Genomic DNA, 21711 nt, shown 5'->3' with positions numbered 1-21711 from the left:
TGAAGAAACTGAAGATTTCTACCAAATTCTGCAGTCTGAAATTGATCAAACATGCAATCAGTATGCATTGATAATTACTGGTGATCAGAATGTAAACGCTGGAAACGAAGGATCATTAGTTGGAAAATACGGTTTTGGTGAGAGAAACGATGTCAGAGATCTCATGATACAATTTTGTAATATTAAAGACTTACTCATTGCAACTACCTTTTTTCAATAGCATAAATGGTGACTATACACGTGGACCTCACTTGATGGAATACCCAGGAATCAAAAGGACTACATCTATGGAAAGAGATGATGGAGAAGGTCAATATCAGTTAAAACAAGGCCTGGGGCCAACTGTGGAACAGATCCTTAATTGCTCATATGCAAGTTCAAGTTGAAGCTGAAGAAAATTAAAACAAGTCCACAAGAACCAAAGTAAGACCCTGACTATATCCCACCTAAATTCGGAGACCATCTGAAGAATAGATTTGATGCATTGAACACTAATGACCAAATACCAGATGAGTTGTGGAATGACCCTGGGGACATCATATCATACATGAACAAAGCAAAAAGCCACTAAAAAGAGAAGAAAGAAAGACTAAAATAATGTCAGAAGACACTCTTAAACTTGCTAATAACAGAATAGCTAAAGCGAGTGGAAGAAATGATGAAGTAAAAGAGATAAACAGAAGATTTCAAAGGGAGACTCGAAAAGACAGAGTATATTGTAATGAAAAGTGCAAAGACCTCGAGTTAGAAAACCAAAATGGAACAATATGCTTAAGCTGAAAGAACTGAAGAAAAAATTCAAGCCTTCAGTTGCCATGTTGAAGGATTCTATGGGCAAAATACTGAATGACAGAAAAAAATTGAAAGAGTTAACAAGACCAAAAGCTGCTTCTTTGAAAAAATTAACAAAATTGATAAACCCTTAGCCAAACTGACAAAAGAAAAACAGGAGAGGAAGTAAATAACCCAAATAAGAAATGAGATGGGCAATATTACAACAGACAGAACTGAAATTAAAAGAATCATATCAATTACAACGAAAAATTGCACTCGAACAAATTTGAAAACCTAGACGAGATGGATGAATTCTTAGAAACACACTACCTACCTAAACTAACACAATCAGAGGTAGGACAACTAAATAGACGCATAACAAAAGAAAAGATTGAAAAGGTAATCAAAATACTCCCAACAAAAACAAAAAAAAGCCCTGGCCTGGATGGTTTCACTACAGAGTTCTACCAAACTTTCAGAGAAGATATAACACCACTACTACGAAAGGTACTTCAGAGCATAGAAAAGGATGGAATACTCCCAAACTCATTCTATGAAGCCAGCATAACCCTGGTACCAAAACCAGGTAAAGACACCACAAAAAAAGAAAATTACGGACCTATATTCCTCATGAACTTAGATGCAAAGATTCTCAACAAAATTCTAGCCAATAGAATTCAACAACATATCAAAAAAATAATTAAAGATGACCAAGTGGGATTCATACCAGGTATGCAGGGATGGTTCAACATTAGAAAAACAATTATGTAATCTATCATATAATAAATTTTTTTTATCATATAAATAAAAGACAAGAACCACATGATCTTATGAATTGATGCAGAAAAGGCATTTGACAAAGTCCAACACCCATTCAAGATAAAAACTCCCAGCAAAATAGGAGTGGAGGGAAAATTCCTCACCATAATAAAGGGCATTTATGCAAAGCCAATACCAACATCATCCTAAATGGAGAGAGTCTGAAAGCATTCCCCTTGAGATCAAGAACCAGACAAGGATACCCTTTATCACCACTCTTATTCAACATTGTGCTGGAGGTCCTAGCCAGAGCAATTAGGCTAGATAAAGAAATAAAGGGCATCCAGATTGGTAAGGAAGAAGTAAAAGTATCTCCATTTGCAGATGACATGATCTTATACACAGAAACCCCTAAAGAATCCTCAAGAAAACTGCTGAAACTAATAGTTAAGCAGAGCGTCAGGATACAAGGTAAACATACAAAAATCAGTTGGATTCCTCTACACTGACAAAAAGAACATCAAAAAGAAAATCACCAAATCAATACTGTTTACAGTAGCCCCCAAGAAGATAAAATACTTAGAAATAAATCTTACCAGAGATGTAAAAGATCTATACAAAGAAAACTACAAGACAGTACTGGAAGAAACTAAAAGAGATCTACATAAGTGGAAAAACACACCTTGCTCATGGATAGGAAGACTTAGCATTGTAAAAATATCTGTTCTACCGAAAGCGATCTATAGATACAATGCAATTCTGATCCAAATTCCAATGACATTTTTTAATGAGATGGAGAAACAAATCACCAACTTCATATGCAAGGGAATGAGGCTGCAGATAAGTAAAGCATTACTGAAAAAGAAGAACAAAGTGAGACGCCTACTCTACCTGATTTTAGAACCTATTATACCACCACAGCAGTCAAAACAGCCCGGTACTGGTACAACAACAGATATATGGACCAATGGAACAGAATCGAGAATCCAGCCATAAATCCATCCACATATGAGCAACTGATATTTGACAAAGGCCTAAAGTCAGTTAAATGCTTAAAACATAGTCTGTTTAACAAATGGTGCCGGCATAACTGGATACCCATCTGCAAAAAAATGAAGCAAGACCCATACCTCACACCATGCACAAAAACTAACTCAAAATTGATCAAAGACCTAAATATAGAAAGACTTAAAACGATAAAGATCATGGAAAAAAAAAATAGGGAAAACACTAGAAGCCCTAATGCATGGCATAAACAGTATTCAAAACATTATTAACAATGCAGAAGAGAAACTAGATAACTGGGAGCTCCTAAAAATCAAACACCTATGCTCATCCAAAGACTTCACCAAAAGAAGAAGAAGATTACCTATAGACTGGGAAAAATTTTTAGCTATGACATTTCTGATCCGTATCTGATCTCTAAAATCTACATGATACTGCAAATACTCAACTACAAAAGACAAATAACCCAATTAAAAAATGGGCAAAGGATATGAGCAGACACTTCACCAAAGAAGACATTCAGGTAGCTAACAGATACATGAGGAAATGCTCACGATCATTAGCCATTAGAGAAATGCAAATCAAAACTACAATAAGATTCCATCTTACTCCAGCAAGGCTGGCATTAATCCAAAAAACACAAAGTAATAAATGTTGGAGAGGTTGTGGAGAGACTGGAACACTTATACACTGCTAATGGGAATGTAAAATGGTATAACCAGTTTGGAAATCCATTTGGTGCTTCCTTAAAAAACTAGAAATAGAGCTACCTTACGATCTAGCAATCCCACTTCTTGGACTATATCCTAGAGAGATAAGAGCCTTTACGTGAACAGATATATTCACACCCATGTTCATTGGAACATTGTTTACAATAGTGAAAGGATGGAAGCAACCAAGATGCCCATCAATGGATGAATGGATAAATAAATTATGGGATATTTACACAACAGAATACTACGCATCGATAAAGAATAGTGATGAATCTCTGAAACATTTCATAACATGGAGGACTCTGGAAGGTATTATGCTGAGTGAAATCAGTCAGTTGCAAAGGACAAATATTGTATGAGACCACCATTATAATAACTGGAGAAGTAGTTTAAACAGAGAAGAAAATATTTTTTGATGTTTACAGGAGGAGGAGGGAGGGAGGGAGGAAGGGCAAGGGGTGTTCACTAATTAGATAGCAGATAAGAACTATTTTAGGTGAATCGGAAGACAACACACAGTACAGGAGAGGCCAGCACAACTGGACTAAATGAAAAGCAAAGCAGTTTCCTGAATAAACTGAATGTTTCGAGGCCAGCGTAGCAGGGGCGGGGGTTTGGGGTCCATGTTTTCAGGGGACATCTAAGTCAATTGGCATAATGAAATCTATTAAGAAAATATTCTGCGTCCCACCTTGGAGAGCAGCGTCTGGGGTCTTAAACACTAGCAAGCAACCATGTAAGATGCATCAATTGGTCTCAACCTACCTGGAGCAAAGGAGAGTGAAGAACACCAAAGACACAAGGGAATTATGAGCCCAAGGAACAGAATGGGCCACATAAACCAGAAACTACATTAACCTGAGACCAGAAGAACTAGATGGTGCCCAGCTACAACCTATGACTGCCCTGACAGGGAACACAGCAGAGAACCCGTGAGGGAGCAGGAGAGCAGTGGGATGCAAACCCTAATTTCTTGTGGAAAGTCCATACTTTATGGTCTGACTGAGACTAGGGGGACCCCAGAGGTCGTGGTCCCCAAACCTTCCGTTAGCCTGAGACAAGAACCATTCCCAAAGCCAACTCTTCAAACAGGGATTGTACTGGACTATGGGATAGAAAATGATACTGGTGAAGAGTGAGCTACTTGGATCAAGTTGACATATGAGACTATATGGGCATCTTCTATCTGGAGGGGAGATGGGAGGGCGTAGGGGGTCAGAGGGTGGCCAAATGGACAGGAGAGGAGAGAGTGGAGGGAAGGGAGTCTGCTGTCTCATTAGGGGGACAGTGACTGGGAGTGTATAGCAGGGTGTATATAGATTTTTGAAGAGAGACTGACTTGATTTGTAAACTTTCACTTAAAGCACAATAAAAATTAAAAAAAAAAAATACTGATTGACACAAGAAGCATCAAAAGAAGATGGAAGGAATACACAGAGTCAGTGTACCAGAAATTATTGGTCAGCATTCAGCCATTTTTAGAGGTAGCATATGATCAAGAACTGATGGTGTTAAAGAAGTCCAAGCTGCTGCATTGAAGGCACTGGGGAAAAACAAGGCTCGGGAATTGACGAAATACCAACTGCTGAGATGTTTCAACAGAGAGAGTATTGGAGGTGCTTATTCATCTATACCAAGAAATTGGGAAGACAGCTACCAGGCCGTCCAGCTGGAAGAGACCCGTATTTATCCCCATTCCAAAGAAAGGTGATGCAACAGAGTGAGGAAATTATCAAACAATATCATTGACATCACAGCCAAGTGAAATTTTGGTGAAGATCATTCAAAAGCAGTTAACAGCACTGTATCAACAGGGAACTCCCAGAATTCCAAGCAGGATTCAGAAGAGGACATGGAACTAGGGATATCACTGTTGATGTCAGATGGACTTTGGCTGAAAGCAGAGAGTACCAGAAAGATGTTTACTGTGTTTTATTGACTATGCAAAGGCATTTGACTATGTGGATCTTAAGAAATTATGGATAACATCGCGAAAATGGGAATTCCGGAACACTTAATTGTGCTCATGCGGAACTTGTATGTAGACTAAGTGAGGCATTTGAACAGAACAGGGGGATACTTCTGGTTTAAAATCAGGAAAGGTGTGCATCAGGGTTGTATTCTTTCATGATACTTATTCAGTCTGTATGCCGAGCAAATAATCTGAGAAACTGGGCTGTATGAAGAAGAACATGGCATCGGATTGGATGAAGACTCATCAACAACCTGTGATATGCAGATGACATAACCTTGCTTGCTGAAAATGAGGACTTGAAGCACTTACTGATGAAGATCAAAGACTGCATCCTTCAGTGTGGGTTACACCTCAACATAAAACAAAAATCCTCACAACTGAGCCAATAAGCAACATCATGATAAATGTAGAAAAGATTCAAGTTGTCAAGGATTTCATTTTACTTGGATCCACAATCAACACTCAAGGGCACAGCAGTCAAGAAATCAAATGAGGTATTGCACTGGGCAAATTTGTTGACCCAAGCCATGATATTTTCAGTCACTTCATATGCATGCTAGTTTCCAAGTGATGCTGAACTTGATGGTCATGGCTACTACACATTGAGAACCCCCCTTCAATACTGTGCTGCCTGACTTGGCTCCTTCGAGGAGTAAGTAAGGGCATTCGTTTACTATGGTTGTGTTAATGACAGCTAACATTTCTTGACTACTTCCCAGTTCCTGGGTGGCAGAAATGGTAAGCGCTCAGCTACTAACTGAAAGGGTGATGGTTCAAATTCATGCAGAGGTGCCTCGCAAGAAGGGTTTGGTGATCTTCTGAAAGGTCACAGCCATGAAAACCTCATGGAATGCAATTGTATTCTGAGGCACCTGGGATTGCCATGAGTCAGAATTGTCTTGATGGCTACTGTTTTTTTTTTTTAAAAAAAACCTTATCCTAGACACTGTTTTAAGTTAATTCTTTTTCATCCTCATATTAATCTTAGTTATATTATTGTAATTCAGAGAGAGAATGGGGGCCGCGATGGCCGCTTAAAAGAGAAGGAAACCGAGGTAGAGATAGAGGCCCACTAAGGTAGTCTGACAGTGGGTCTGTGGCAGAACTGCATGGTGTTCTCATTAATACGTCTGTCAGCTGAGCTGGTGTTGTGGACCAGTATCCCTGGAGTCATTCCCCGCAGCAGATTTTACATTATAGGAAGGGTGAGGGAAAAGGAGATGCTGTTTTCCTTTCTTCTCTTGGTGCCTTGCACCCTTGGAAAACTATTGCAGGGTAGTCCAGGGAGGAAAGGATTTCCTTTTCTTACCATTCTTCCAGAATTCTGAAGGTTAGATGATGCAGCTGGTTGTTCTGATTGTGATGTGGTTCTGGAAATGACCCATATTTCATTTGAACTGTGAGATCTTTGATAGTCATTAACATGGATAAAGAAGATTCCAGGAGATTTCGTATGTAAGGATTGTCCTGCTAATACCAGTGCATTAAATGAGAAGAAGATGTTGGCTGGTGGTGGCGAGCCCACAACAACATGATCACTCATCTGTAGTGTCCGCCTCCCTGTGCTTCTCTCCCAGCATGGGGTTCTCAATAGCAGAGGTGGAGAGGATAATCGAGTCTGAATGTGTGCTCTGCTTTGGAATCTGTATAGGTTCTCTGTTAGTTTTAAAGCTTAAAAAGAACATTTAAGGCAATTTCAAAAGGTGAGATCACATTTTGATACATGAATAGTTTGTGTTGGGTTCTGTTAAAAATTTTGCTGAGTGCCCATTATGAGCAAGATACACATGTAAGAAAAGTTTGACTCTCCTCTGAAAAAGAATTTAAAAGTGGGCCTCACAATTGAGTGTTAATTATTTATGTAAAAGCATCCAAATCTGAAATTAGTGCAGTGTGATGTTAATCTGGTCTTGGAGCTGTTGATATGCTGATTTCAATAATGCTGGTATTTGAATCCTGGGACAAAAGATAATATAGATTTTTTAATGTTGTAGCTATTTAGCAATACAGAGCTGTATGCTGGGCCTCTACACTCTCAACTTGGAGTCCTCCTGGGTTTAGAATGGCTTCATTTATTGTTTATATCTGTGCCCCAGTCTTAAACTTGGAACTTTCAAAAAGGGTATTATGACTCTTTTCTACTTTTTTGGAGATCCACTTATGTGTGTTTTTTTTTTTTTTAAAGATTTCAAACACAGTAAAGCAAATTCTAGAAACAATCAAGAACAAAAAAGAAATGCAATGCTTGACTTTTCGTTAGGGTGTTGAATTTTAACTTATGTGGTTTGGTGGAAAGAATCACCAATGTATTTATTCTGGTTTGTTATAGGTTAACGAAGCCCTTGTCGTTTGCTGATTGTGTTGGGGATGAGCTGCCATGGGGATGGGAAGCAGGGTTTGACCCTCAGATTGGTGTCTACTACATCGATCACGTCAACAGTAAGTTTGCTTTTTGGTGAAAGAAAACACATCAGAAAAGTAATTCCAAAAAACTCTACCTTGTCATACAAAAGGATAAACATTTTACAAAGTGAGTGTTCTTATTTTAGGACAACTTTTTCAGTGACTAATATTTAACTGAAATTCACATTTTGGAAGTTGGGGCATCTGTGTAGAGTTGGGCTTAGGTGGCAGAGAGGGAGGGAGAGAAAGGGCGTCTGGTTTGCCTGTCTGCCTGTTTGCCGGTAAGGGAGCAATCTTCTTCTTCAGCCCGGCCCAGAGCAGGCTTCGAGGCCTTGTGGAAGCCACTTACTGGCCTGTGGCGGCCGTGAGCCATTCTGGCTCCTCTTGTCCATGACACTGCACTTTCAGATTGGGATTCCTCTTTTTCGTATTCTTGCCACAGAAAAAATTGGTCTTTGCTTCAGCATGGTCCAAAGACAATGCACAGCTGTGTTTGTTGGCATGGGGATGTTGGGTGGGGTTGGCACACATCAGCAGTTCTGGAAGACAGAGCTGTAGCTGTGGAAAAGACCTAAACCCTTTTCTTGTTTCCTGATTTCTTTGTCGTTGGAAGAGTAAAACCTCCTATAATAGCTTAAATCTATCACATCACTTGCATGGTAAGGCTAGCACATAGGATTACAGTGGCCAGCATACTCACTGTTGTAGTTTTGCTCATTTCACTTAAAAATACTTAGGTTTTAAGGAATACATTCTGGATTTATTCCCTCTTATTTTTCTTAAGTCTGTTTTTATATTCAAAATTTCTATATAACACAGTCTTCTTTATTATCTAAGAATAAAACCATTATAGAAAAGTATTTTATTTGATACTTGTTTATTTGTTATAGCTTTGGAAATTTTTTGATTTTTATTAAGAAATTTTTATATGATAAATTTTTTAGAAGGCCAAAAAAACCCCTAGATTAATAGAAGGATTTCTTAGGAAAACGAAGAAAATGAATATGTAAAATATATTCACATCACCTTAGTTTCTGAAAATATCATTGCACAGATCCCTGTTAAGGTCTTTCTTTATCTGTGCAAATATTCACTTCCCAGGATGATTGGGAAAGGTGCAGGAACTGACGGGACTGCACTCCCCATGCCTGAAATCTGCAGAGGCCGAAGGGTGAAGGTGGGTGAGACCTGAGCTTGACTGAAAGGCTTCGTGCCTCCAAGTGATCTGGTATGAGGCTCCAGTAAATATGAGGTCGGGGTGAAGAACTCGCTTCCAGTATTGACACTTTTAAAAGGAAGTGTTCAGCCTAGGAGACAACCAACCACAGATTATAAGACATTCACCCCCAACTCAGTGGCAGGCAGGGAACCAGTAAGCTGACTAGGAAGAAGCCTGGCATGGTGAATGTTCTTTGTATGTCAGTAGGCTTGTGAGTCACTAAGAATTACAGCGGAATCCGTTTGAGGGCTGTAAAGTGGTCTAGTTCTCAGAGGCAGAGAGGTTGGAAGGAGCACGCACGGACTTTGAAGGATGAGGCCAGTTTTTCCAATGAGCTCGCACAGTCACCTGTTACAGGAGAGCATCTGGTGTAGATGTAGGTGCTGTTTGGAGATCCAGCTTTTATGCTCATGTTGCTTAAATGTAAGTACAAATAACAGCTCTGTAAGGTGTTGCCCCTGTCACTTTTTTTATCTGATTAGTAGCAGTGTAGCTTTTTCTTTTTTTGGTAGAGATACTGTCTTCTACAAATTTAATGTTTTTCTTAATTAGATTTTAATTTTGTATTTCTAATAAACCTCTCTTGATCCTGTGTTAACATGCTAGGTTTTGTTTCTTATTACTTATTGGCAACCAAACATTTTAATTAACCACTGCGCCATCGGGGCTCCTTAACGTGTTAAGGAAGAAGAAATTAATTTTGGTAAAATTAAGTTCATTTTAAACAATAAGTTATTGCCAATAAATAATTCAGTGGAATATCTGAACTGTATAATAAATTAACTCTTACTTTTACACTTATTTTACATGGACAAAAGTTCAGCTTTATTTCCTTAATTTAGTATTTTGGAAACCAGAAAGCAGCCTAGGTGTCCTGGTTCAACAGAAATAAACTCTTATGGTACCAAGATGAGAAAATGAAATTTCTCAACTTCCCTCCCACCATCCACAAACTCTTCTGCACCCACCTTCTTTCTCAGAGGAAGAGGTATTCTTCTGGATTCCCCCCTCCCCTCCCACACACAGATTCCCTCTTTATAAGTTGTATATCCTTTTCTTCTCCCATTTGATATCTTTATTATTTATGGTTTTAAAATTTCTTCCACCATTTTTAGTAGTTCTTTTGTCTTAGTATGTAAATATTGTAACTCTCAAAATGAAACCAAATCAAAACTAGAGAATCAAATAGACAAATAACAGCAAGCGCACACACACACACACACACACACACACACACACACACACACACACCCCCCATCCTGCAGCCATGATCCTCTTTTCTTTTCCCTTCGCAGCCAGATTTACTGAAAGCTAGGTTGTTTGCTGTTGAGTCGATTCTGACTCATAGTGATCCTATATGGCAGAGTAGAACTGCCCCGTTTCCTGGGCTATAAACTTTTCCAGAGTAGATTACCAGGTGGGTTTGAACTGCAGACCTTTCAGTTAGCAGCCCAGCATCTAACCACTGTACCACAGGGCACCTTACTGAAAGTCCTAGTCTGCACAAACCTCAGTTTCCCCGTTGTTTCCCACCATTGCACTGACACTGTGCCGCTGCTCCTGCCGAGACGTACTGTGTCCTCCCACATGATGAGTCCACAGGACTCCTTGCAGCGTTGCCTCCTTGATCTGACCGAGTCACTTGTCGCTGTGAATTACTCCTCTGTGCTCTTTATTCCTTTGGATTTCATGACATTATCTATTTTAGCCCCTCCCCCATACCTGACTGCTCCTGCCCAGTTTTCTTTTGCCAGTACCTAGTATCCAGATTTCTCTAATAGTCATCTGCTGTATGCACCTTGCAGGTCTCCTTGTGTGAATAGCTTCAGTTACTGTGTTCAGGTTGATGACTGCCAAATTTGTCTCTTAAGTCTTTTCAAGAGTTGATAATTCCTTGTCATAAGGCTGTTCCCAGTCTGCTCCCAGATGGCCTCTCCATCTTCACTGTCTGCCCCACTCTTGCTCTGGAGGACACTCTACATGTCCACTGGTGCCCTGTGCTCCTTTGCTTTTTGTGTATTTCTTTGCATTTGTTAATTCTAGCCTGAAGCACTTTCTGCCCAGCCCCCATCCACCTTGGGTCCCTCTGCTCAGGGGTCACTAGTTCTCAAGGACCTTCTTTGACACTCACTTTTCCACCTCGAGGACCCACCCCCATTGTGGATTAGATGCCCAGTGCATGTATTTCTACAGTGCCAATACTTAACGGATTTTTTTTTTTAAAGCACTTGTTATATTGCATTTTAATTACTTATTTGTATGTTTACCTCACTGAATTATGAGCTTCTTGAGGGTGGTAACTGTATCTTTGATTTCCTTATCTCTGGTGCCTAGGATAATTGTATACTCTTAAATGTTAGAAGGAAGAACTTCATTGTTTAACTCACAGATTAAAAGCTTTGTTTGCTTTTGAAGGAATTAAAGTACATTTCAAGTTTAAACTATGCTTCAGATTATTTAAAAACCTGATTTTCAGAATATAAATCGTTAAATCTACCATTTAGCTTTAGTGCAGTAACGGTATCCTAACAGCCTAGTGGATTTAATGTGCCCTAAAGTGCCCAAATTACCCACTGCAAGGTAGTTTACCCACTTAAAAGGATGTGCTTCGTTATCTCATTAATCTTCTAGACACTCCTGTGAAGCAGTCTAGGGAGCAAATGTTGTTATGTTCTTATAACAGCTGGCCCACACATGTGTTGTGTCTTCACACTGTATAGTTTCAGCATTATTTTCTCTTTATTTTAATAAAAAATGAAATAAAGAGTGTTTGGTTGGTTGAAACTATTTCTGCCTAACACTGTCAAATATTTTTAAGTAAAAGGTTTGACCTTGAGAATGATAGTTAGGTTAAGCCTTAAGAGTTCTGTGGTAGAATTAACATTTTAGTGGGTGTGTGGAGTGGGGATCTAGATATTGGTGGGGCAAGTTTGTTACACGCGAGGCACTGTTTATAAAGTTTTGATATCACTACAACCAGAAGTGAATCACATTAGTAGAATCAGAGTTGCACCTTAGTTTTTTTCTCTCTTTTAATAATCGAGGTGTCATTTACATAAAAGAAAATACACAGGCTTTAAGTGTCTATTTTTTTGGTGAATTTTGACGTATGTATACTCCTCACTCAAGGTAACAGAATATTTTTGTCAGTTGTCTGTCACTGGGGATGTCTGTCTGTTTGTCGTACTGTGGTGGCTTATGTGTTGCTGTGATGCTTGAAGCTATGCCACTGGTATCTCGTATACCGGCAGGATCACCCATGGTGGACAGGGTTCAGTGGAGCTGTCACACTTAGACAGATTAGGAAGAAGGACCTGGTGATCTCCCAAGGAAGAATAGCTAGTGAAAACCTTATGGATAGCAGTGGAACATTGTCTGATATAGTGCCAGAAGATGAGCCTCTCAGGTTGGAAGGCATCAAAATACGACTGGTGAAGTGCTACCTCCCCAACAAGGTAGAGTCCACCTTAATGACGTGTTTGGAATAAAGCTTTTGGCCTTTATTTGCTGATGTGGCGTGACTCAAAATGACAAGAAACAGCTGCAGACATTCATTAGTGATCAGAATGTGGAATGTAAAAAGTATGAATCTAGGGAAATTAGAGGTTGTCAACAATGAAATAGAACGCTTGAAGATCAATATTCTAGGCATTAATGAGCTGAAATGGACTGGTGTTGGCCATTTTGAATCAGCAGTCTGTGCCGGGAATGACAGATTGAAGAGGAACACCGTCACATTCATTGTCAGAAACAGCATTTCCAGATCTGTCATGAAGTACAACGCTGCCAGTGATAGGATAATATCCATATGCCTACAAGAAAGATCAGTTAATATGACTGTTATTCAAATTTACGCACCAACCACCAATGCCAAAGATAAAGAACCAATGCCAAAGATAAAGAGGTTGAGGATTTTTACCAACTTCTATAGTCTGAAATTGATCAAACATGCAATCAAGATGCATTGATAAATACCAGTGATTGGAATGTAAATGTTGGAAACAAAGAAGAAGGATCAATAGTTAGAAGATGTGGGCTTGATGAAAGAAATGATGCCAGAGATTGCATGATAGAATTTTGCAAGACCAATGACTTATTCATTGCAAATACCTTTTTTTCAACAACATGAAGAACAGTTATACACATGGACCTTTCCAGATGGACTATGCGGGAATTAAATCGACTCCATCTGTGGAAAGAGACAGTGGAGAAGCTCAATGTTACCAGTCAGAACAAGGCCAGGGGCTGACTGCAGAACAGACCATCAGTTGCTCATATGCAAGTTCAAGTTGAAGCTGAAGAAATAACTTCACAAGAGTCAAAATATGACCTTGAGTATATCCCACCTGACTTTAGAGATCATCTCAAGAATAGATTTGACACATTGAACACACTGACCCAAGACCAGATGAGTTGTGGAATGACCTCAATGACATCATACATGAAGAAAGCAAAAGGTCATTAAAAAGACAGGAAAGAAAGGAAAGACCAAAATGGATGTCAGAAGACAGTCTGTAACTTGCCTTTGAGTGTGGAGTAGCTAAAGTGAATTGAAGAAATGATGAAGTAAAAGAGCTGAGCAGAAGATTTCAAAGGGTGGTTTGAGAAGATAAAGTATTATAATGAAATCTGCAAAGATCTGGAATTAGAAAACCAAAAGGGAAGAACATGCTTGGCATTTCCCAAGCTGAAGGAACTGAGGAAACATTCATGCCTCGAGTTGCAGTATTGAAGAAATCTCTGGACAAAATATTGAACAATGCAGGAAACGTCAAAAGAAGATAGTTGAAATACAAAAAGTCAATATACCAAAAAGAATTGATCGACATTCAGCCATTTCAGGAAGTAACATGTGATCAAGAACCTATGGCACCGAAGGCAAAAGTCCAAGCTGCACTGAAGGCACTGGCAAAAAACAAGTGTCCAGGAATTGACGGGATAACAATTGAGATGTTTCAACAAATGGATACAAGTGCTGGCAGTCCTCACTTGTCTATGCCAAGAAATTTGGAAGACAGCTACCTGACCAGCCAACTGGAAGATATCCATACAAGTGCCCATTCAAAAGAAAGGTGATCCAGCAGAATGTGGAAATTATTGAACAATGTTATTAATATCACACACAAGTAAAATTTTGCTGAAGATAATACAAAAGCAATTGCACCACTGCATCAATGGAGAACTGCCAGAAATTCAAGCAGGATTCAAAAGAGGACGTGTGTCATGGATTGAATTATGTCCCCCCCCAAAAATGTGTGTATTGATTTGGCTGGGCCATGATTTCCAGTATTGTGTGATTTTCCTCCATTTTGTGATTGTAATTTTTATGTTAAAGAGGATTAGGGTGGGATTGTAACACCCTTAACCAGGTCCCATTCCTGATCCAATGTTAAGGGAGTTTTCCTGGGGTGTGGCCTGCACCACCTTTTATCTGTCAAGAGGTAAAAGGAAAGGGAACCAAGCAGAGAGTTGGGGACCTCATACCACCAAGAAAGCAGTGCCGGGAGCAGAGAATGTCCTTTGGACCCGGGGTTCCTGCGCAGAGAAGCTCCTAGTCCAGGGGAAAATCATTGACAAGGACCTTTCACCAGAGCTGACAGAGAGAGAAAGGCTTCCTCTGGAGCTGACACCCTGAATTTGGACTTCTAACTGTGAGAAAATAAATTTCTCTTTGTTAAAGCCATCCGCTTGTGGTATTTCTGTTATAGCAGCACTAGATGACTAAGACAACGTGGAACAAGGGATATCACTGTTGATGTCAGATAGGTCTTGGCTGAAAGCAGAGAATACCAGAAAAATGTTTATCTGTGTTTTAATGATTATGCAAAGGCATTTGACTTTGTGGATCATAACAAATTATGGACAGCATTGTGAAGAATGGGAATTCCAGAACACTTAATTGTGCTCATGGAGAACCTGTCCATAGACCAAGAGGCAGTCATTTGAACAGAACAAGGGAATACTGCATGATTTAAAATCACCAGAGGTATGCATCAGGGTTGTATCTTTTCACCATAGTTATTCAATCTGTATGAAGAGCAAATAATCTGAGAAACTGGACTATATGAAGAAGAACGTGGCATCAGGATTGAAGGAAGACTTAATTAACAACCTGTGATACGCAGATGACACAACCTTGTTTGCTGAAAGTGAAGGGAACTTGAAGCACTTACTGGTGAAGATCAAAGACTATAGCCTTCAGTATGGGTTACAGCTCAACATAAAGAAAATGAAAATCCTCACAACTGTACCAATAAGTGACATCATGATAAACAGAGAAAAGTTTGAAGTTGTCAAGGATTTCATTTTACTTGGATCCACAATCAACAGCCAAGGAAGCAGCAGTCAGGAAATCAAAGGACATATTGCACGGGGCAAATTTGCTGCAAAAAACCACTTTAAAGTGTTGGAAAGCACTTTGAGGTGGGCCTGAATGAAGCCATGTTATTTTCAATTCCTCATATGCTTGGGGAAGCTGGACAATGAGTAACAGAGAAAAAAAAAAAAATTTTTTTTTTTTTTTTGGAGGGACCACAGAAGAAATGAAGCATTTGAATTGTGGTTTTGGCAAAGAATATTGAATATATCATGGACTGCCAGAAGAACGAACAAATCTATCTGGGAAGAAGTACAGCCAGAATGCTTCTTAGAAGTGAGGATGGCGAGGCTTCATCTCACTTACTTTGACCATGTTATGAGGAGGGCCCAGTCCCTGTAGAAGGACATCAAGCTTGACCCTCATTGAGATGGATTGACAATGGCTGCAGCAATGGGCTCAAACATAGCAACGATTGTGGGGATGGTATAGGATGGGGCAATGTTTTGTTCTGTTGTATATAGAGTCACCATGAGTTGTAGCCTACTTGACTGCACCTGAAAAGAACGATGTTTTGGTGAATTTTGACAAATGTATACTCCTCACTGAAGGTAACAGAATATTTCCATCACCCTGGTAAGTTCTTTCCTGCCCTTTTCTAGTGAGACACTCCCAAACATTTTTCTGATTTCTATTACCATAGCTTAGCGTAGTTTTTCTGTTCTAGAACTTCATGTAAATGGACTATATTCTATTTTGTGAAGAGATTCTTTTACTCAACATGTTTTTAAGGAATATACTGATAACACAATAGCATGGATGAGTATTTTAGTACATGTATCTGACAAAGGACTTATAAACATATAAACAACTCCTGAAAATCAACATTAAAAAGGTAGACAACCCAATTTAAAAATTGATGACACTTCACAAAGATACACCAGTGGCCATATTTATTTTCATCCATTCTATTGTGTGCATCAATACTGTATTCCCTTTTATTCGTGAGTTGTTCCACTGAACAAATCACAGATTTCTAATGCATTCTTCAATTTGTTTTTAGCCTTTGGCTATTATGAGTAAGGCTACTGTCAGCATTCTTGTACAAGTCTTTTTTGTGGGTATATGTTTTCATTTCTGTTGGGTATATGCCTAGCAGTTGCTAAGTAGATGTATGTTTAATTTTATTAAAAAAAAAAAAGGGCTGGACAGCTTTCCCAAGTAGTTATATTATTGTATATTCCCAGCATTTAATGTTTGATAATTACAGTTGGTGTTTTCAGTTTTTTGTATCTCATTAAACTTGTCATTTGCATTTCTCTGATGTTAAAGATGTTGAGCACATTTCTGTTTACTTATTGGCCATTGGTATTTCTTTGTTGATGAAGTGTGTGACGAAATCTTTCCCATTTTTAAATTGAGTTGTTTGCCTCTTTAATATTGATGTTTAAGAATTCTTTGTATATTCTGGAAGTTCATCTTTTGTCAGGCATACATACTATGAATATTTTTTCCCCAGCCTGTGGCTTGCCTACCCATTATCATAATGATGTCTTTTGATGAGTAGACATTTTAAATTTTCATGAAGCTCAGTATACCATCTTTTTTATGGTTAGTGTTTTGAGTGTCTATTAAGAAATCTTTCAAAATTGTGAAGATATTCTCAAATGATTTCTTCTTGGACCTTTATGGTTTTAGCTGAAATGAGTAAATATTTGTGTGCGATGTGAGAAAAGGATTAAGGCCAATTGTTTCCTTATGTTTATTGATTTGTGTACCAGTTATTGCCATGACTTTTATTTCACCATTGAATTGACTTTGAGCCTACCTTGAAAATCATTTGAGTGTACATGTTAATGTGTTCTTTACTCTGTTCTGTTGAGCTATTTGTCTTTCCTTACTTTAGGACCACACTGTCTTAGAGCTCTGTGACTTTGTGGGAATGTTTGAAACTGGGTTTGAAAAGTCTTCCAACTTGGTTGTTTTTTATAAAAATTGTCGTTGTTTAAAAAATCAATTATAAGTCTTTTACACTTCCGTGTAAGTTGTAAATTCAGCCTCTCAATTTCTAAAAAAAAAAAGATGGAAGTTATAATTGGTTTTGTTTGCATCTGTAGGTAAGTTATAAACGAATTTACAATTATATTACATTTTCAGGACATGAACATGGGGTATCTCTTCGTTTTTAAAAGGTCTTCCTTCATTCTCTTAACATTATCTTGTGGTTTTCAGTGTAGAGGTCTCGTACCCTTTTTGTTAAATTTAATCCTGACTGTTTTATCTTTTGGATGCTATGGTAAGTCATATTTTTTAAACTATACTTTCTGTTTTTGTTTGGTGTATATAAAAGCAATTTGTTTTTTGCAACTTGTATTTTGCAACCTTTTTATTTCTTTTTATAAATTCCTTTGGAATTTCTATGTAGAAGATCTTGTCTTTTATAAATAGGGAAAGTTTTGTTTCTTCCTTTCCAATCTATATTTGTCTTTTTCTTCCTACCTTTTTTATATTTTTGTACTGTTTAAGATGTTCAATATGATATGGAATAGAAATGTTAAGAGTGGATACTCTTAGCTTTTTCTTGACCTTAGGGAGAAATCATTTCCTCCTTCACTATTAAATATTACATTAGCCATAAGGATGCCCCTCCCTTACCCTTCTTATGGGTGCCCCTAATCAGGTGGAGGAAATGTCCTTTTATTCCTAGTTTTCTGAGAGCTTTGTTTGTTGTTTGTTTTATCATGAGTAGGTGTTAAATTTTGTGAAATGATTTTTCACCATTTATTGATATGAACATATGGTCTTTCTCCTTTATTTTGTTAATGGAGTATGTTACATTCATTTCTGAGTGTTGAACCAACCTTGCTTTCCAGACAGTCTCTACTTGGCCATTGTATATTACCCTTATTATTTGTTCTTGGATTCAATTTGCCAACATTTATTTGAAATATTTGTGTTTCTGTTTGTGAGAGATTTGATCTGTTTTCTTCTCAAATAATATTGACATGTTTTTGGTGCCATGTACTCCTTGGAAACTCTATGGGGCAGTTCTACTCTATCCTATAGGGTAGCTATGAGTTAGAATCGACTCGACGGCACTGGGTTTTTTGGTGGGTACACTTGAAAATACAGGTAGTCCCCAATTTACGACGTATTAAAGTTGTAATGAACCACACTTATGACTGTCCATGGGTTTTTTTTTTTTTTTTGGTACATCTCATCATTAGTAATATGTACTGTGTACAACGTTGCAGTGCATAATTTGCTGATGTTATTACTCTGACACGTTCACTCGCAGATGCTCAGTTTTATGATTTACCATTCAAAACACTGATGTATAGCCGGCTATGGCCCGGTCTACAATGAAGTCAGTGTTTGTGTTGGAAGTTGTAACAGATAGAAAGTTGGGCAATGTTCAACTCTTAACGATATATGACAATCGAACTGCACATCCGCCCAATAGCTGTTTCAACCCTGACTTCATTGTTACGACACGAACACTGACTTCATTGTAGACCAGGCCAATAGCATGATCTTACTCAGTGTTTTGTACCATAAAAAAGTATCAGTTGTTAATTTGAAGCCGAGTTGTTCAAGTTACTCTAACTGTAACCCCTGCATGGCTTGTACCCCCAACAATATGTCTAGCAAAAGAAGCCATGCCACTGAAAGTTCTAATGCAAAAAAGAAGGTGAGGAAGACTCTAGGTGTAGATATAACAATGAAGATCATTAAGGCCTATGATAATGGAAAGGAAGTCAGCAAACTAGCACATGAGGAAGGACTGTCTCATTTGACTATGTCGACAGTCTTCAAGGATAACAGTAGGATTTTGAAGGCAGTTAAAGGAGCGATTGGCAGAAAATGCACAATTTTAACAAAGAAGAGGCAAGGCCCAGCCCACGAGATGGAGAAGCTGTTGATGATTTGGATAGAAGACCAAATCCAGAAGAGGATTCCTGTGAGTTTACTCACAATTCTAATGAAAGCACGCAGCCTTTTTTGAAAACCCGAAGAAACAGGAAGGAGAAGACTACGGTGAGTAATTTAATGCCAGCAAAGGCTGGTTTTATTGCTTCATACACAAATTTGGCTTATATATGTGCATGTAACAGGAGAAGCAAGAAGTGCTGATATTGAAGCTGGCAAAAATTTTAAGAATGAGCTGGAAAAAACATAAGAGGAAGGAGAGAAGTTGTCAAAAAATTCTATGGTGAAAGGGTTAGCTGGCGTTTTTTTCTAAACTAAATCAGGGGCTTCAGTTGCTTGAAAACTTGGACCCAAACACTGATCACTTTGCCAAAGTCGATAAGCAGATTTGGGAAGCAGTGAGATGTTACTGTGAAATATATGAAGAAAAAAAGAAAAAGACCATACAGACAAACTCTCACTAATTTTCTTAGTAGAAACGAAGTCCCCATTCCCCGGGATAAACCAGATGATCCAAGACCTTCCACAAGTGGAGTTATTACTTCTACTGTCAAAATGGCAACATTGTCCAACTCTTCATCATCAAAATAAATTATTATAATTCGTGTATTTTTTATGTATTATGTATGTATTAAAGTATATCTTTAAGTTCATATGCAATGTTTCCAACCCCCAAAGACAAATAAAAATTGGATTTATAAAGATACTGATAATAAAAGGCAATAATGAAACCTTTCCAAAAAATGAGGTTATTTGACTCACGTCAGAGCCAACTTAGGACAGAGTAGTCAGAACGAAGCTCTGTCATAAGTTGGTGACTACCTATAATGTTAATTCTGCAATTGTTACAAATTGTTGTAATTGTTTTCATCCTATAAATTTTTCAATTTAGATGTTGTATTTTTCAGTCCTGTGATTTTCATTTGTTATCTTATTTTACAGATTCAAAACATTTCCCCAAATTCTCTATCTCTTTACCTGTTATATCTGTGCTTTTCTGTAGACGCTATCACATACTTAATCTTTGCTATTTTAAAGTCTTTGCCTGCTAATTCCAGTTCATGGGTTGTTTGAAGGTCTTTTTCTAATGGTTTATTTTTCTCTTGATGTTGGGTCACATTTTCTTGTTTCTTTGCGTAGTTATTACTGTTTTATTGTATGTGAGACATTGTGGATCACACGTTGTAGAGACTTTGGATTCTGTTATCTTCACTTGAAAAGTATTGGACTTGTTCTATCAAGTAATTCCTTTTTTTAATATAGCTTTTACCTTTTTGCTGAAAATGTCTATCTTCCCATTCATTTAATAATGTTTGCCTTTAGTTCATAGTGCCTGGTTATAATAGCTACTTTAAAGTCTTCGATAATTCCAATATCTGTGTCATCTCAAGGTTGGCTTATATTGATTGCCTTTGACCTTGAGAGTTAGTTTTCATGGTTCTTTGTATGTCATGTGATTTTTAGATCGTATCTTTGACATTTTGAATATTACAAGACTCTGGGTCCTGTTAAAATCTTTTGGAGAATGTTCTTTTTTATTTATTTATTTTTGTTTTAGCAGGCAGCCAACTTGATTAGGTTTAGGCAGGAAGTCCTGACCTATCTTCTATGGGCCATTGTTCTAAGGTCAGTCTAGTTTGGTAGAACTATTCTGCTCTGCCCTGTTCGTGCACCACCTAGGGGCAGCCTAGGACTAGTATAGATGTAGACACTGGTATGGTTCAGTTCTCAAATCCTTTGTTATGTTGATTTCAGCTGGCTCAATTTATGCACGGCAACGGGTTTGGTTTTGTTTTTACGGGTTTGGTTTTGTTTTGGCACTCAAAATTGAAGAACTTTAAAATTATTTTGCTAATTTCTGTTTGCCTTATCTCTATATTATATCCCAAATATGGTCCTTTAGCGTCTTTTCCACTGCCATTCTCCTAATCCAGACCCTCACTAAACCAAAACCTGACCAAACCCATTGGTGTTGAACCGATTTGACTCATAGAGACCCTCATTACTTTGTGCTATTTGTTTCTTTTCTTCTTATGTTTAAATGTATTTTATAAAAGTAATACATATGCATATGCATAGGTGAAAAGTAGAAAATGTAGATTAACAAGAGGAAAAAAATTTACCCATATTCACACAACTCAGATACAGTTTAAACATTTTAAATCTTTCAGTGTTGTATCCTTCTATACTTTTTCCTATGTATAAAAATAATATATATTATAATAATTTTTTATATAGTTTTAAATATTTCATACGTCAAGTGGGATTGTGTTATACATGCACTGTTTATTATAAACTGTTTTCAGTGTATAAAGCCTTTCCTATCAATGAATATTCTGCACCATCACATTGACTCTTGCTAGTAGAGCTTCTCATTTCTGTCGGATGATCTTCCTATAAAATATAACTAAGATCTTGTCATGCCCTTGCATGGAACCCTTCAGTGGTACCCCATTGCTTACAAAATGAGTTTCACGTTTATTAATCTGACATTCAAGAGACCCTAGGCTAGTATCCAGCCTCTCAAGAAAGACGTGAGAAAGTATATCAGAATTTGGAAAGAAAGAGCCATCATAGGGCTAGTAGAACAGGGGATCACTCAGTGGAAGCACCTATC

General features: G+C 38.0%; 1 protein-coding gene across 2 annotated transcripts in view; it reads left to right on the top strand.

Annotated features, from left to right (window-relative positions):
• The window catches only part of WWC2 (WW and C2 domain containing 2), a 317713-nt gene that overhangs the window by 177474 nt on the left and 118528 nt on the right, over nt 1–21711 (top strand). Inside the window, exon 2 of one of the 2 annotated variants that reach the window (XM_064273548.1) lies at nt 7556–7665. The exons of the other annotated variant lie outside the window; for it this stretch is intronic. Within the exon in view, the coding sequence (XP_064129618.1) occupies nt 7556–7665 (110 nt within the window). The remainder of the gene's footprint in view (nt 1–7555; nt 7666–21711) is intronic. 2 annotated transcript variants of the gene reach the window in all.

Source organism: Loxodonta africana, chromosome 21, assembly GCF_030014295.1.
Source record: "Loxodonta africana isolate mLoxAfr1 chromosome 21, mLoxAfr1.hap2, whole genome shotgun sequence".
Taxonomy (NCBI): domain Eukaryota; kingdom Metazoa; phylum Chordata; class Mammalia; order Proboscidea; family Elephantidae; genus Loxodonta; species Loxodonta africana.
This window is presented reverse-complemented; position numbering and strand designations above follow the sequence as displayed.